The 16,265-nt window shown below is 38.1% G+C and overlaps 1 protein-coding gene across 6 annotated transcripts in view; it reads right to left on the bottom strand.

The window, feature by feature from the left end:
- LOC113065535 (plasma membrane calcium-transporting ATPase 1-like) overlaps positions 1-13,589 on the bottom strand; it is a 35,690-nt gene extending 22,101 nt beyond the window's left edge. For 2 of the 6 annotated variants that reach the window (XM_026236847.1, XM_026236876.1), the window contains exons 1-2: positions 13,336-13,589; positions 1,549-1,976 (exon numbers count right to left, since the gene is read on the bottom strand). In XM_026236847.1, coding sequence (XP_026092632.1) covers positions 1,549-1,741 — 193 coding nt within the window. In that variant the 5' untranslated portion in view covers positions 1,742-1,976; positions 13,336-13,589. Of the gene's footprint in view, positions 1-1,548; positions 1,977-12,405; positions 12,725-13,335 lie in introns of those variants that run through there. The other 4 variants (XM_026236882.1, XM_026236891.1, XM_026236858.1 and 1 more) reach the window with 3 other exon arrangements.
- Between the last annotated feature and the right edge of the window lie 2,676 nt (positions 13,590-16,265).

Genomic DNA, 16,265 nt, shown 5'->3' with positions numbered 1-16,265 from the left:
CTTAAATTTACAAAAGACTGACTAAGAATGCATTTCTTTGCACTTGTATAGAGATAGCATTCAATAAAACCTTGAAGCCTTGAAAACACATAGCTTACTGAAACAAGCTTACTGAACACATAGGGCCTAGCTTACTGAAAAAAATTCTTTCGGATGAAAATAACAAGAACTTGATGCCTAGTATTCAATAAAAAAGGTCACCCAAAATACTTGTTTAGAGCAATTGAAGGAATACAGTAACCAATGTAAACTTGAGGTCTTTAAGCAAATACAGAGAGCATTTTTCCAAAAAAAAAAAAAAAATTAAATTAAAATTTACAGTGGGAGCCTGTCATGGAGAAGAAAAAAAAAAAAAAAAAAAATCTCAGAATGCTCCACGTGAGACTTTGGCGTTCCGCCCTTTTTCTATCGTGTCTAATGATTTGGTTAATATGCCCGAGGGGGAGAGAGAGAGAGAGAGCAAGACAGCGCTCATGTAGTTTGAAGACTGTGAGTGCGCGAGCGCGTGTGAAACTTTGGTGTTTCGCCCTTTTTCTATCGTGTTTAATGATTTTGATTAATATCCACAAGGGAGAGACAGAGCAAGAAGCGCTCGTGTTGTTTGAAGACTGTGAGTGTGAGCGCGCAGTCGGGGCTCTCTCTCATACGCGCCCTGTCAAATAAGGCTTTGACAGCCGCCAAAAAAAAAGATCAATGCAGAAAAACTCCTGGATTGGTTATATAACGTTGGACAGAATGTTGATCCGGCCATCGCCTATATTCAGCGCACATAAGGTTAACGTTTTGCAAACGTTTTTTAGAGAAATAAAAACAGGTCGACGAATCGATGCGCATATTTTGCGTCGACGTCATCGATGACCTCGACGCGTTGTCCCAGCCCTAATCGCGATTCTTTCTTGAATCGATTCCGAGCTTGGTTTTGAACAGCAGATGGCACTGCATGCTTTAGAAACAGCTGTTTGTTTCCAAATCCTTACACACATTTGAACCTAAAATAATAGATAATAAAATTCTAAAAGGTTGAAGCGAATTACAAAGGTGTTCACAGTGGGCAGTTTACATAAATCTCGCGTCATAAAAGCATTCTAAGCGGAGGTGAAATTACATGTCTCGGCCGAATGAACAAGCTCTCTTTAGCACTCTTCTTCATTAGCATTTGTGTGTGGATAAAAACTAGATTACAGCGACATCTGCTGTTAAAATATAAGCTCACAATCAATTCCAGAGGAATCTTGATGCATTCTGAAAATCTAAGAATCGATACACGAATCGCTTCTGCATCAATTTATCATCCCAGCCCTAATATCAACACCCTGTCCATGTGTTGCCAGAGTAGCAGCAACAGGGCAAGCAATCGTCTAAATACAATGTATATGCACTAAAATGCACCTGCTCACTACTGCTACTGCTAACAGCTATATGTTTAGATTGCGACACAACAATGCTGATTAAAACCATCCAAAGAGTCGGTGCTTCCTCCACTTTACCTCCTGGAACTGCATTTCGATTTCTGCAAAGCAAAGCAAGTGCAAGATAATGATTATGTACCATCTACGGGTGATGTTTTCAGTCTGTTGCAAAGTCCATTAACGTCCCCATAAGATTCCTGGATTTTGTGTAATCCTTCAGCCCCTCGCAGTTCCATGAGAGATCGCAGCTCTTTAAGTGAGCAGCCAAACTCTCCATCGTGATTGGGCTCAGCCACAGAGTTCTTCACCCCGCTGTATGAGTTGTTAGCCATGTCTCCTGACTACACCGTGTCTCAGCAAGGGTGGAAAAATGGCGTCCCAAAAATGAGAGCTATATCCTCAGGAGACCAATGCCAGTAGTTCCCATAAACAGCTGACCTCCTTCAGAGGAGGAGGAGGATGCCCGACTGCAGGTGGCAGGACTGGGATAATTCACAAGCCATTCCCCTCAGCCTGTGGCGTTGCTTTCATTGTGAATGAAACCTCACACAATCAGCCCAAGGAGACCTACAAAAAAAGAGAAGGGAAAGCTTTTTTTATTATTTATAATAATAATAATAAAAATTGTGTTATTATTGCTGAATGTGTACAAAAGCGAAACCCAAATGTACACAGATATGCATATTGACTCAAATAAAACATCAACAGACACCTTAAGTTTGGAACACTCTCCATCATGCCTGGAAATAGTAAGAACAAACTCACTGGCTGAGTTTCAAGGTGACATGCTACCCACTTTTACAGGCAGAACTATGTGGGCTTTTTTGAGAAGTAGCGTGGGAACTGACCTGCCATCTTAACTATGTGAGAGACTAAAAAGCCTTTTCCCAACATTATATGTTGCTTTTTCAAGTAACATGAAAATGCTTTGAATCTGGAAACTTATGGAATAGAACACAACTGAAAGGAGTATTTTAAGAGTTGATATCTAGATTTCACTTCTAAAACAGCATTAATATTATTAATAACAGTTGCACCAGTCTCTAAAATGTAAGGTTAATTCAGGTTTATTAGGCAATCTTTCCCAGGCATCTCAATAAGAAAAAGTGTCCCAAGGTAGTAAGTTTGATTCCCAGGGAAAGTATAAAATGATCAACAGTATATTTAATGCAATTCAAATTGTTTTGGATAAAAGAACCTGCCAAATGTACAAATTCAATGACTACACTTGAAGTGACACTGTAAATGACAGTGTAAATACGCCCCATGAGACCTTGGACTGCTTGGACAAAGTTCATCTATGATGTTCCATATTTTCATGTACACAAACAGAAGAGAAAGTTCCATATCAATACCATGCCCTCAAACCAAATAACATACTAATCAGACTTCACAGTTTCTTTGGGACTATTTCAATAGCTACAATGGCTGATAGTACATTCACTATCCTTGCCTTTATCAGCAAGATTTCAATATAATATAAATATAATCAAGAAATGTACCGACCAGATCAGCAGCAGTGATAATCTGGACAGACAAGAGAGGTCAAAAGCATTTGTTTGTGAAATTTTGAATATTGTTGTTCAGAAAGCTTTCTCTCTGTAAGCAGAAGTAAAAAGGGTAGTAGCCCTCCAGGACTGGTTTACTTGCAGCAGTACATGCAGAGCGTAAAACAGCATGCTATTCTGTTACAGGCTACCAACTGGGCAAACAGCTTCTCCTGCCATGAACATTGCAGTCAAAATTAAGAGAAAATAGAAGACATCATAAGCATTTGCAAATAAAGTCTCAAGTACGTCAAAGTCAACAAGCTCAGTTTTCTCATTTATTAAAACTGGAAGTGAAAAGGGAAACGCCAAACAGCTTCACACTGCAGCAGCTAACTGTGCTCCTCCCTCTTGAGGAAACAACTGTTCCTAAAATGTGTCTGGTTTAAAGCAGAATATCCTGAAATGACGGTCATCTCAAGCAGTGTGGTATGCATTTTATCATCATGGTTCATTTTGACAGTTCAGAAAGAGATGAGATTGTAAATAACAGAATGCATGCAAGATTCAACCAAGATAACCTCTGTCCGGCACAGTTAAGCTTATTTTCTCCAAGTTATCATCTATGAGTGGCTGCTCGACCACGATGAGGGAAGTGCCAAATCTTTGCAGTACCGTGAAAGTTTCAGGTTGCAGAGCTGGTCACATGTCACAACAGTGGAAAATCATTGTGATTGGATCTTCAAACTAACAGCTACCACAGTTTGGTTGAGCAACAGTAATGTTAACCCTTGCCGTACAAAGCTAGAGGTCAATTTTGGACCAGCGCCTGTGGATTGCACCCACCTGCCTTCAGACTAATAATTTAAGCATTACATCAAATACTTTTATGGTCTTTCATACAAAGCAGCAGGCATTTATGGTAGTGTGTAATTTCATGCATTTTACCACCATTCAATTCTCCCTAAAAACTATACATTTTTCTAAGCACCTGTGAATAAACATGCAGGCCTACATGTGGTCTGAGAGCTCCACTATGACAGAATGCAATGAACTGGAAAGCAGTAGAAGTGCAGCTCCAAGAAAACCTCAAGGAAAACCCTTTCGGTCTTGGTTGGCAATTGGAGACCCTATACTGTGCAAGCCAAGTTCAACCTAGTCAAGGGCAGCGATTCCAGGGATCCCTCTGCAGTGGAGCTGTTGGTAATGGGGTATTTTTAGCAGCCTCCGACTGCCCACACCACATCCCCCCTAACTGGCTGTTGCTGAAATGGTTCAGGCCATTTCTATGTGGAGGGTACAATGCAGAGACGCCCCGCCTTACTCATGCTACATGGCTCAGTGCACTTAAGTCCACTTCACACCACCGACTGGGCACTTCTACTATACCCTCAGACACTGATCCTGCCAACTCACAGCAGCCGTCAGGCCACCCACTCAACCATACAAAGCACAACTCCTCAAGAACCTGAATGACACCTCAAAAAAAAAAAAGCCCATTTAACAACACCTATCCATCATGCTGAAAAATAACACCTCATATTCCTAGGAAGTTTGATTTCTGTAATGCAAAAAACACACAACACAGTCATAAAAATGGAATTCATGGTATGACAGAATTTCACAGAATTTAAGGATGAATAAATGAAAATTAGAGCTGTAGAATAAAATCATGACATGGACTACTGTCTTGCTGCATCCAAAATTGCATAATAGTAGGGATGGATATCATTTACATTTTGATACCGATAGTGCTTAACGATACGGTTATAGATACAATTTGGCTTGAATTTGTTGTAAAGTTATTTTATTACCAGTGTTAATTTTGACACAAAATTTTAATTTAGTTTTAGTCTTAGTCTTTTGACTATAATTCTTTTTAGTTTTAGTCAAGTTTTAGTCATCTGATTTGTTTTAATTTTAGTCTTATTTTAGTCGACTAAAATTGCTTGGTATTTTAGCCGACTAAAATCAATAACAGATTTACTAGACAATTTTTTACAGCTGGTATAGGAAACAAACTTAACCAAAATATATAAAACACAAATTCAACTTTATTTCAACACAACTGTGTCTTTATTTCGATTCAAAAGCTTAAGGTATTCATTTGTCTAGCAATATTGTATGTTTTAAATGCTACAATATTGCTAGATTAGTATGTATAATGATAGGATGTGAACATTCACGTTTCACATGACTAATATAGAAACATTTGTGATATTGTCAACAAGTAGAACATTATAAAATATACTAAACATTAGTATTAATCAAATGTATGTATCATAATATTACGTATTAGTATTGTGCTCTCATCTAACTTGAAGAAGGGGCTATTTTACATTACTTTTCAGTTCGTAATATTTAATGCTACAACATCTACGCACTGCAGTCTTCCAATTTTGCTTAGCTCAATAAACAAAAGAACATCGTTGTGAAATTACATTTGAGAAAATGTCCAGGTGGCTCGTCTGTAAATGTCTTTTCAAATTGGTTGTGTTCTTGCCACGAATGAGCGCTCCGCGTGCTTTACACTTTGTTTTGTTTTGTTCGTCGTCAAACGTGAAGTGAGCTGTGGACATTTTGTCGCTCTTTTAGACATCACCTCTTCGAATGACGTCTTCCCTTGAGCTCATTTAAAAACTGAAAACCTTCGCTTCACGTCTCAATAAGTCAGGCTCGGATTGGTTCTCTTCTCTCATGCAGTCTCGCCTGTTACGAAAATAATGACGAAAATATTTAGTCAACGAAATTAACACTGTTTATTACTGCTGAATTTTAGCAACTGAATTAAGGTTCTTCAGTCAAGATCAGCAAGTTATTTTTCTCTTTAAAGTATGTTTAGTACTGTCCCTTTAAGAGAAGCACAAACCCATTTCTCTCTTGCCTGTTTACTTTCACTTTATACATAATTAACGGTGTTTATATGTAAACATTGAATGTTTTTGACAGTAACTAAATAATCAGGTGCTGTTTAATGTTTCACTGGCAAGGCCTTAAGCACACGCAAATAATGTACCTTTGTGATTACAAACAAGTAGTGTCTCGTGAGTGTAACTCTACCGCTGAATCATCATTTGATGTGAATGTCTCTCGTGAGTTGCAATTGGAGCTAGAGCCGCAAGACATAATACAGCACATTGCTTGAGGTATATATTGTGTTTTGTTAGTAAATGTTTCATTATATTACTAGTGTTCGTTACTTAGTTTTGTAACGAGACCCCACACTTTTGAACGCTTCACTCATGTCATGATTACTGCCTGCAAGTACGCACACACGCACAGAGAGCATTGCGCTGGATATCACACGCACGTCGAGCAAACGTCGCCCACATATTTCAGTGCAGGGAAATGACAAGCAGCAGCTTCTAATTCGTCGTTAACATTGAAGTGTACGGAGATAAAACAATGCAAGTATCAATAACTGTATTGTTTGTCCTGAAGCTTATAGGTATTCCGGTATCGACCCAATTATGTAACGGTCCAAATAAATACTGGTTCTCGGTACCCATCCCTACATACTAGTCTACTAAAAAGTAAGCAAAAACAAGGTGGTATCATGTACAAATTCACTGTATTCATATATTCATAAAACAGTAGGCAGTGCATTAGAATGTTGTTTTCAAGCCGCATCCACACTTCATTATAGAAATGTATTGTTTGCATATTGTGGTGTATACAAACAATGTAATAGATTATGGCCATGGACAAAACCAGCCCGAGCAGTCGTCTCTCCATAGTTGTGTTGTCCCCGTGTTGTTTGCTGGCTTTCCCTTTTATGTTGGAATTTTCCGCACGTAAATTCTGACCAATCAAAAAGCAGTTTAGAAAATACGTCATGGCCAATGACGTGGACATTGTCATGTGATTGGATTTTGGTTCGTTTCAAATGGTCCGGACAAAAGCAATCAGTATGGTGTGAAAAGGAACCAAAAATGCTTAAAAATGCTACAATGTATAATTGCTTGCCCTTGGTTTGGACCAAATGAACTGAATTAGAGAAGTGAAATCTACCTTTATTATCCCTTGAGGCCACAGGAAAAGATTTGTGAATGGAAGTGATGCTGGTCACATGACAATGACAACATGAAAAATATAGTAGGTTCAAATTTCAATTAATGCTACCATATCAAAACTAGAACATAGAACATATTTTTTTTAACTGTCGCTCATTACTTATACAATTTCAGATGCAGCCTCTGTGAAAATTAAACCACAAAAAGGTTGCCATTTAAATATGAATCCAAAATAGTAAACATTTCTATCATTGTTACCATTTAAAAAAATAATAATTTATAAACTCAATTAATTAGATATACATTTTGATTGTTATAAACGTATTAAACAAAGCAATTTAGAAAAGTTACAGCTAAAAACACAGAACTTGGTGAAAAAAATAAAACTGATTTCATAGGGCCCTAATTATACCTTCTGCTTTGTTAGATGAGCACAGTGGGAACAGTATTACATTCAAACAGCTACATACTTAAAAGCTTGATGCTTTCATGTTCTCACCAGGACCTAAAACAGCATATCTAAAGAAGTGATTTTCAAAAACGGGAACCTTTAATTTGATTGTTACGATTGCCATGCACAGTACACAAGATAGACATTAGCTCCGACCCCTGCCTCCATGTCTGACACTGCACATTGAATCAGGGATGACTTGAACCATTATACATGATGGGATAATGGGCACGAGGAGGCTTAAGAATTTTTATTTGCTTAAGCTAGTGTTATAGGTGTTTTTTTTGTTTTGTTTGTTTTTTATGTTGTAAGTTGTATAATAAATGAAACCAGGTTCAATTACCTCAAATTCATGGTCTTAATGTGGGGACACATTTCAAGTGAGAGCGAGCTTCTTTTTTTTTTTTTTTTATAAAATTTTGGCCATATGACAGTGATCTGATAATCTATTTGTTGTATTTCTGTTTTGCATAAAACTGAAGAATATCCGGTTCATCCTCTACTGTATTCTAAAATTATCTGATATTAACTTTTGCATGGATTTTACTGAAAAGAGCTTAGGCTCAAGTAAGCAGAAGTTCTTGCCTCATGGGTTTACATTCATAACAAGCAAATCAACTCAACATTTATTTCCAGGTGTGTCTGTGTAACAGAGGTACCATCCTAGTACTTTTGTGCATGCATGAACGTCATGTAGGGTGACCATATTTTAGTTTTCCAAAAGGAGGACAGTGGGTGTGGGCAGGACGGGGGGCTGGGGTGTGGTTATTTGGTGGTTAAAGTAGTGCCCAAAGTAGTGCAATGACCATATGCAAAATATCAAAACTAAAAAATGTCATTTCCATACATAAAATACATATTTTACAGTCACTGTTATGGATATTGATCATAAACCGCTAAAAAGCTCCCTAAAGGCGGTCGCACACCGGACTAGAAGCGCTGCGTCGCGTCGCGCCACATGTAGGACAACTCGAGGTATCGCACACCGGACACGCACATTCTATATGCGCGAGCTCAATTTCGCAGCAAGATGGGTAAGTTATAACTTCATCTATTATTATTATTTTAAATATATGATTTTAATTGATAAAAGCTGAGTTTTGAACGTTAATTAATGAAAAGAATCTGTGTTATAATAAAGTCTGTTATTGTTTTGTTGTATCTGTTGTCTAGGCAACTGTGCAACCTGACTGAAAACGTAACCAAACACTTTGTAATGTTTTATTTGAATGAAACAAATGTACTGTATTTTAGTTTCAGTTTATAACAACTGGGTTTTTTAATATAAAACTATGCAGATGGCGCTCTGTGGCGCGGCAGAAATTTGAACAGCATTCTGAGTCGTAGCTGGGCGCCGCGGACAGACGCCGAATGGCGCCGCCGGTGTGTGTACACTCATAGAGAATAATGTGTTCGAATTTTAAAGACGTGGCGCGACGCGGCGCTTCTCGTCCGGTGTGCGACCCCCTTAAAAGTGTCCCTCCTTCATAAAACTTAACATCTAGCACAGATTTATCATAGGCAGAATGCACAATGTTTCAAGACAGGTATTTTAGTCAAATGTTATTACGCAACATTTCAAACCTTTAACCCACGGGGAAAATATTCATCCCATTAACAGTTTAAAAGTAGTCAATGGCAACCCTGCATTGAACAAGAGCTGCAGGAGTCAGATTTGACTGTTCACAGGTTGAAGAGAGAGAGATGGCTGATTCAAAAAAGATTTAAATACTCAACATATTGACAGCGGGAAAATTATGCAATATTAGAATGTTTGGATTGGACACAAAAATCACGGGAGCAGGCAATAATGACTGTAGAAAGCAAAAGCTGAATTCCTGACATTTTGGGCGATTCAGAAATTTTTTTAGTTCCAAAAAGATGACAGGTCCAGGAAAAAAGAGGAAATATGGTCACTGTAACATCATGGCAACGTACAACACAAAGTACCTCACACGCGAAACACTTACGTAACACGTAAATGTGCGTAACTAATGAAAAATCAAGCAAGCTTCTATGCACTGGCCATGAATTGTTGGCGAAATAACACATTAGCGGACCAGATGGAATAATATGGATTTTTTTTTTCAGAAAACTTAAATTCTTGAAAAAAATAAATTCAAGCACTTTCAAGGACCTGCATCAATGTATGTTTATTTCAAAAACTTTCCAGGGCCTTGAAAAAAAAAAAAAAGATTCACAAACTTTCAAGGATTTTAAGGACCCGTATATATATATATATATATTTTAAAGAATAGAATTAGAATAATGAGTGCTAAAGTAAGAGGGTCAAATAAAGATGGAAGAGATGTGTTTTTAGCCGATTCTTGAAGATGGCAAAGGACTAAGCTGCTGGGATAGAGTTGGGCAGGTCATTCTTTTATACGAAATTTACAAATTCTTAAAAGTAACTTTGTGCTTCTTTGGGATGCAAATTAAGCGACGTTCACTTGCAGAACACAAGCTTCTAGAGGGCACACAAGTCTGAAGTAATTCATTTAGGTAAAGGGGTGCAGAGCCAGTGGTAGTTTTGTAGACAAACATCACTGCCTTGAATTTTATGAGTTTTATATTTAGATGCACACTTTTTAAAGACAGCACCTGTAAGTCGCAGTCAAGCAGTACTGCTCACACATTCCTTTGCAGCGAAATAGGATTTCACTGTTTTTACTGAGCATCAAATCAAATGCATCTAATCAAATAATAAATCTGAATGCAAATCGAATTTTAATGAGAACAGAGTCTGAACAGCAATCATTCATCTACTTGGAGGTGGTAATTTACCCGTCATTTGAGGTCAGAGAAAATAACTGTACACTGTTCTTATTTACAAAACTCATTTAGATTGCAAACAGAAAATGCATTTGCTCCTAAGATGCCCATTTTATCTCTCTCATCGACGACTAATTAAAGCATCAAGCATGATGCTATGCAGTAATTAAATTGCAACATTATTCAAATGCACTTAATAGCAAAGCACTCTAATTTTAGCTGTTTATAATAGCTTATAAGGGGTTGAATGTCACCTCAGATTAATGTGACACCAAATCAGTGGCCTTCTACATAAACAATACTAGAGAGAGGGGCTAAGTTACCATCTTTCCATTCCAGTCAGCATGGAAAACATTCACATTTACTTAATTAAAATAATATAACATTACAGCTTGGTACTACATGCTCTGCACCAAAGCATGTACACTTTGTTTGACCAAACCATAGTTAAAACATTACTGGAGGTACAGCCATTGTCCATGAGAAAATAATTTGGGTTTACAGTGTAAAATTTAAACAAAACATATGCTAAAGACCAACAACAACAAAAATCTCACATGCAGATGTGCATCTTACAAAATAAGTGCATTTTGCATTATATTAAATAATATTAATAAATATAAACCTTCATTGAATTATTTAAATGTATAATTTGTCATTTAGCTTAACTTCTTGTATCAGAATAACTAAGGAAATAAATAGTCCAAATTTCACAAAATTCCTAAACTCTGAACAAATTAAAATGAAAAAGAAAAATATAAAAAACTAGCCTAATTCAAAATATGTATAAAAACCATCTTAATCAACAATATAAAAAAAACAACATGAAATATATAACACTAATATAACAATATAAGCATGACAAGACTAATCATAATTGTCATTTGAATGCAATCCTCTTCTCACAATGCCTATAAATAACAATTCTGCTAAACTCAATATTTTATTGCATACTAATATCTAGGTCAAAATTTTTTATTAAATCAATAGATATACAACTAGGCCATGCCTCTGCCTATAATAGTCCAAAGGCCTCTGAAGCTCACTTGTGCCAAAGGTTAGTTTATTTAAATGTTGGGGTAAATCATTATAAAAAAAAAAAACTTAGGTAAAATCACATTTCCATCCTGCAATAAGAAAACACTTGTCTCTTTTAACACAGTTTGATGCGCAGCAGGTACAATGACCATGATTTTGAACTGGATTTACTCCAAATTTGTCTTCTAGAGATTTTCTCAGGAATTATTTTTGCAATGACAACATATGTTAATTACAAAGACATTTAAATCTCAATAAACCCTTTAAATCTCAATAAACCCTGAGTCTACATCTGTCAAAGGTCAGTGTACATCTAAAGCATTCTGTGAAGATCAAAAAAGTTAACTTACAAATACACCCTTAAGAATTTATTTAAATAAAGCTGAATATACACTGTAGACTCAAGGTCAAATTCAGCATTGCTGTCATACAGCGAGGTATTATCAGGAGCTATAAAAGCTTTAGCAAAAGAAGCAACAGGGCAGCGAATAATGTACGCCAAGGAGTAAAAGACCTGACACGCCATTTAAACGCACACCGGGGTTGATCTAGGAATTCTAGGTGCCATATTCAATCTCAACACATTAGGCAGACAGCAGATAATATAAGTCCGCCGATTAGGTTGGGTACATTGTGTTTTGCACATCTGCTCCTTCAAGTTCGATGAAGGCAAATTTGACGTGTCGCACAGTGCTTGTTCCAGTCCGCATGCCGAGTCACACATGACAGGAGGAATTAGGACGCTATACTACAACTGTTGACACGAACGCGCTAAGCTTAAAGAGACAGTTCACCCAAAATTAAATAAAATCATTTAGTCACCATTATGTTGTTACAAACCGTACTTTCTTTGCAAAAACGTCGACGTTACGGAAGGCAGTCAGTAACGTAACTTACAATAAAAGTGAATGGCGGTTGTGGCTGTCACTCTTGACTAACATCTCTTAACAAGAAAGTGACGCGGGTTTGGAACAACATAGTGGCGAGTAAACGATGACAAAAGTGGCATTTTTTAAGCGCTTTGAACGCCGTCTGAACTGTTGTAGTAAAATACGCATCGAAATGCGATAAGTGAACAAGCAGGTAACGTTAATGGGGTCGAAAAGCAAGTTGACAGCTGAAGAGCCTCACGCTTGGCTTTAGCCTGCTAGCGGTCTCAACCCAAATAATCCTGTCAAAAAAGGGTGTAAACGTTACTGTTTAGTCTTGATAATGACAACAGATCAGCATCTTACCTCACCCGAAACTGAAGCGGTCTCCAACTTTCCAACGCGACTCAAACACACACTTTAGGTAAAACCTTAAAAATCCCCCGGCTAATGTCACAAGTCACCGACAGTTAAACTGACAAGAGACGGTCGCTTAACGGAACAAGTTAGCTCGTTTGAAAGCATTTCATAAGAACGAACTGCCAATAAACGCCAAAATGTTCATGTACGATAATAAACTCTCTTCGAGTTGGAGAAAATCATAGAAACAGTGCGTTAGTTTCACTAGAGTTCACGCTCTCATCGCAAAAACCAAATTAATGACAGTCAACGGATCTGTAACAGTCACAGCGCGAGCCTTCTATTCGGCGGCTTTCAAAAAATGTACGGCCGTTAAAATAACATTAGGGTCACCCTGTCCGGAATAACGTCAAAAACCATGCACATTTATATATTTTAAATGATGTTTAACCTCCAAGCCACATTTATTATTTTATTAAATATTTAGTTTATTATAAAATAATGTCATTTTATTAGTAGTATTTCTAAAATATTCACTGTCGCGCGATCTTAGATGTAGAAACGCGGCGTGCGCACACATTTCACAAGCTTCATATGTCAAAAGCAACTTTCCAGCGTGCGCTACACATCATCCCTGCATCTCGACACGGTGCGATACATTAAAACCCCACTGATTAACCACACATCCCCTTCCCTGCAGTGACAATAGGCAGGTGTGGGTTAAAAATGCACAGCAGCCTGGTTGCCTTCTTTCCCCTTTCTCTGCCTGCTACCAACTAGCAGGAGTTGCCTAGCCAATTTGGCTAGCTGATAATAATGCAAGCTAACGGACACCGCGGTGAATGCAGTCAGCGGAGAGAAAGTAAAAAAAATGGTGCATTTGAAACGCGGCAGTAACACGAGCAAGCGTGCGAGAAACGGTGAAATTACACTCACAATGCTCTCCGAACAGCGCCTCAGCGATCCCCCTCACTCCCTCGGTCTCCCTCAGACTCACTCTGCCGTCTATCGAGCTCTTCCAATCTGCAGAGAAATCCCTCCCACAGCCGCGCGTCGCTTGAGACATGTGATGCGCGTCAGGAGGACCGCCACTGACATGCAGGAGGATCCTGATTGGCTGAGACGCGATGTCAATCACGCTAGGCTCACCCTCTGCACAGCGTCCGCGCGCATTAACATAATTTATAAAGATGTTTCTGAGAGCGGTTAAGTGTAAAATGACTTGTTAGGCGTCGTGGTGTATTTTAACTACACGCTTCGGCGCGAGCCGGTGTTGTACGCCCCGCCCACAGTCACAGACGAGTCTTCCCCCGCGGCTAGTTAAACCTGACGTCATTTTTTCCATGACGTCGTCCGTTCTATCGTCGATTCTGGCGTTGTGTTTGATTCGCAGTGTGAAGAAACCAAGTACGATCTCAGATCTGAGTCTGATTACTGCATTCTGCAGCGCTTTCCCATGAATATGAATTAAACATTTGTCAGTTGGTTAACATATAACTGTTGGTTATTTGAAACAGGTTGAGGCTTTTTTATTCATTGAAATAGATAACTAGACAGATTGTGCAAAATATTGCGCAATCCTCTGTTTTTTCTTTTTCATGCTAATGGAGCGAACTTGCATCGCCAGCATTTCTCTCTCTGCATTTTCATCAAACTTATGTCCACTGAAGCACTTAGTTTAGCAGCCAGTCTGGTATCTTTAAAAATTGCAGTACAAGCCCCAGAGCATTTCTGTTTTTGAACCTTTATTATATGCCAAGTCCTCATGTCAAGGACTACCTGTACAACGATTGACAATCCTTGGTAAGATAAGAAAAACTGAAAAAAAAATAAAATAATAATAATCATAATATTTTAAAGCACTAATAATGCGCAAAAAATTCTTACATGTTAGGCCTACTGTGGTATTTATCATTTTGCATGAGACACCACAGCTTCCTTTAATCATGATATAGATGGCATATCCTGTTCTTCAAACATGTTTACTGGAAATAATATTGAAACCAAATATTCAGAAAGACACAATGTTAGGAGAAAACTGGTTTTCTCACACGTGACATTTAAGATTTGCTGAGAAGTCCCCTAGTACTGGCCGTGGTTTCTTCCTACACAGCTTCATTTTTGTCATGGTAACCACTGTTGTCATTTGTTGACTGTGGGGCACTTGAAAGATGATGCCAAAAGAAGAACCGTGTTGGGGGTTTCCCCATGAAGGCCTCAGAAGAAGCCACATCACAATCTTCATTCTCTTCATTCTTTTGATTCTTTTCTACTGACATTTACAGGCATTCATTTGTGAGTTTATTCAAAGTTATTCAAATACCTATATATATAAATGTACTAAACTAAAATTAAATGACAATGTAAAATGGCAAAAATGCCAATGTGTGTGTACTAAATTACAATTAAATGTCAATAATACATACTTAAATGCCAAAACTACTACCACTACTACCGATACATTTATCAAAATATAGTAGAACTTGCCTTAGTATAGACGGTTATGATGTTATGATTCAGGTATTCAAATCAGTGCTGTGTCATCAAGGTTTTCTGATTTTGAGGAATTCTTCTGAAGATTATTCCACTATGATGAGGTTCATGCTCTCACCATCTTTGTGTTGAGCCTTTATATAGCCAGAGAGTCTTACCATCCAGTAGCTATAATTTTAACCCAAAGATCAAGACATCTCCTGGTTATACTATCACACAAGGACCTCTGCTCAACCTGCTGGGGGAAAACAGACAGAGTTGATGATAAACAGGCAGCAGCGTTTGTGCTGGGTGCTATTGACAAGATCCTTCCATCTAATGGGTTTTATCATTAACAAGAAGGACATCAGTCCACAAGATTGTCTTCACTGAGCAATGGGTTTTGATGAACTTTTTAAGACCATGTAATTTTAACTTGAGTTAAGCAAGGCTCAAAGGTTTGCTAATGTTCAATCAGATAGTGTAGGGAGGGGAGGTGTCAGTGAGTGCATTGATTGCTCAGCTTTAGAGCAAGCAGCTTGTAAATGTGGAGCATGTGATGCATATGTTTGCTGTAGGAATCTCTGGAGTTATCTATTAGGCCGGACCACTTTGGTTTGCACCATATTTTCATCTAAAAGTAACATATAGCCCTTGCTAAGCCACAAGAGGATGACAAACAAGTTTCCTTCCAGGCTTCCAAAACCTCTGAAGTGGAGAGGACAAGAATCCTATTTTTATTTGTTCCAGTTTCCACTTCTGAGATTTTTATTTGGAGCCTCTCCCACTGGCGGCACACAGTGATGCCTGGCCCTTGAGCAGATGTCCCAGCAGCACACGGATGCGCAAGTGCAGCCACCATTTTTTACTTATTATATAGTTAATTCTACACAATTATATAAAAAAAACACACAATTATTATTAAAAATATAATTACTTAGAACTATAATAAAATAAATACTAATGTATGACCTTGCTGGACATTATGCTACACATACTATTGATGTCAGAAGAGGGAAGTTGGTGGCTGTCTTGGTTTCTTATCGAGATCTGAGATAAGGATGTTTGCTTAACAAGCTGTTCAGAGTGAAAAACAAAGCATTCTTGGGTCAAAATTACTTCTTTGACAGGAAAAATTCCTCAGGGCAGGCAACGAAACTGTCATGAGACTTAGCGTCACTGTTGAAACTCTGCAGAAGATGACAAAAGAGCTGCCATGGAATGTCAGCTGACTCAAATCAATGTGGAAGAAGAGGACAGTGGAAATGGCTCATTAACAGACTTACACAAGAGGGTCCAGTACCCTATCAGTCAGGACATATGCTATTACTACTTCCTCTGGTCACCAATCTCGCTTCTCCAGCAATCTGGCTCTTAATACAGCTTTTTCCACA

Source organism: Carassius auratus, chromosome 4 (genome assembly GCF_003368295.1).
Source record: "Carassius auratus strain Wakin chromosome 4, ASM336829v1, whole genome shotgun sequence".
Taxonomy (NCBI): domain Eukaryota; kingdom Metazoa; phylum Chordata; class Actinopteri; order Cypriniformes; family Cyprinidae; genus Carassius; species Carassius auratus.
This window is presented reverse-complemented; position numbering and strand designations above follow the sequence as displayed.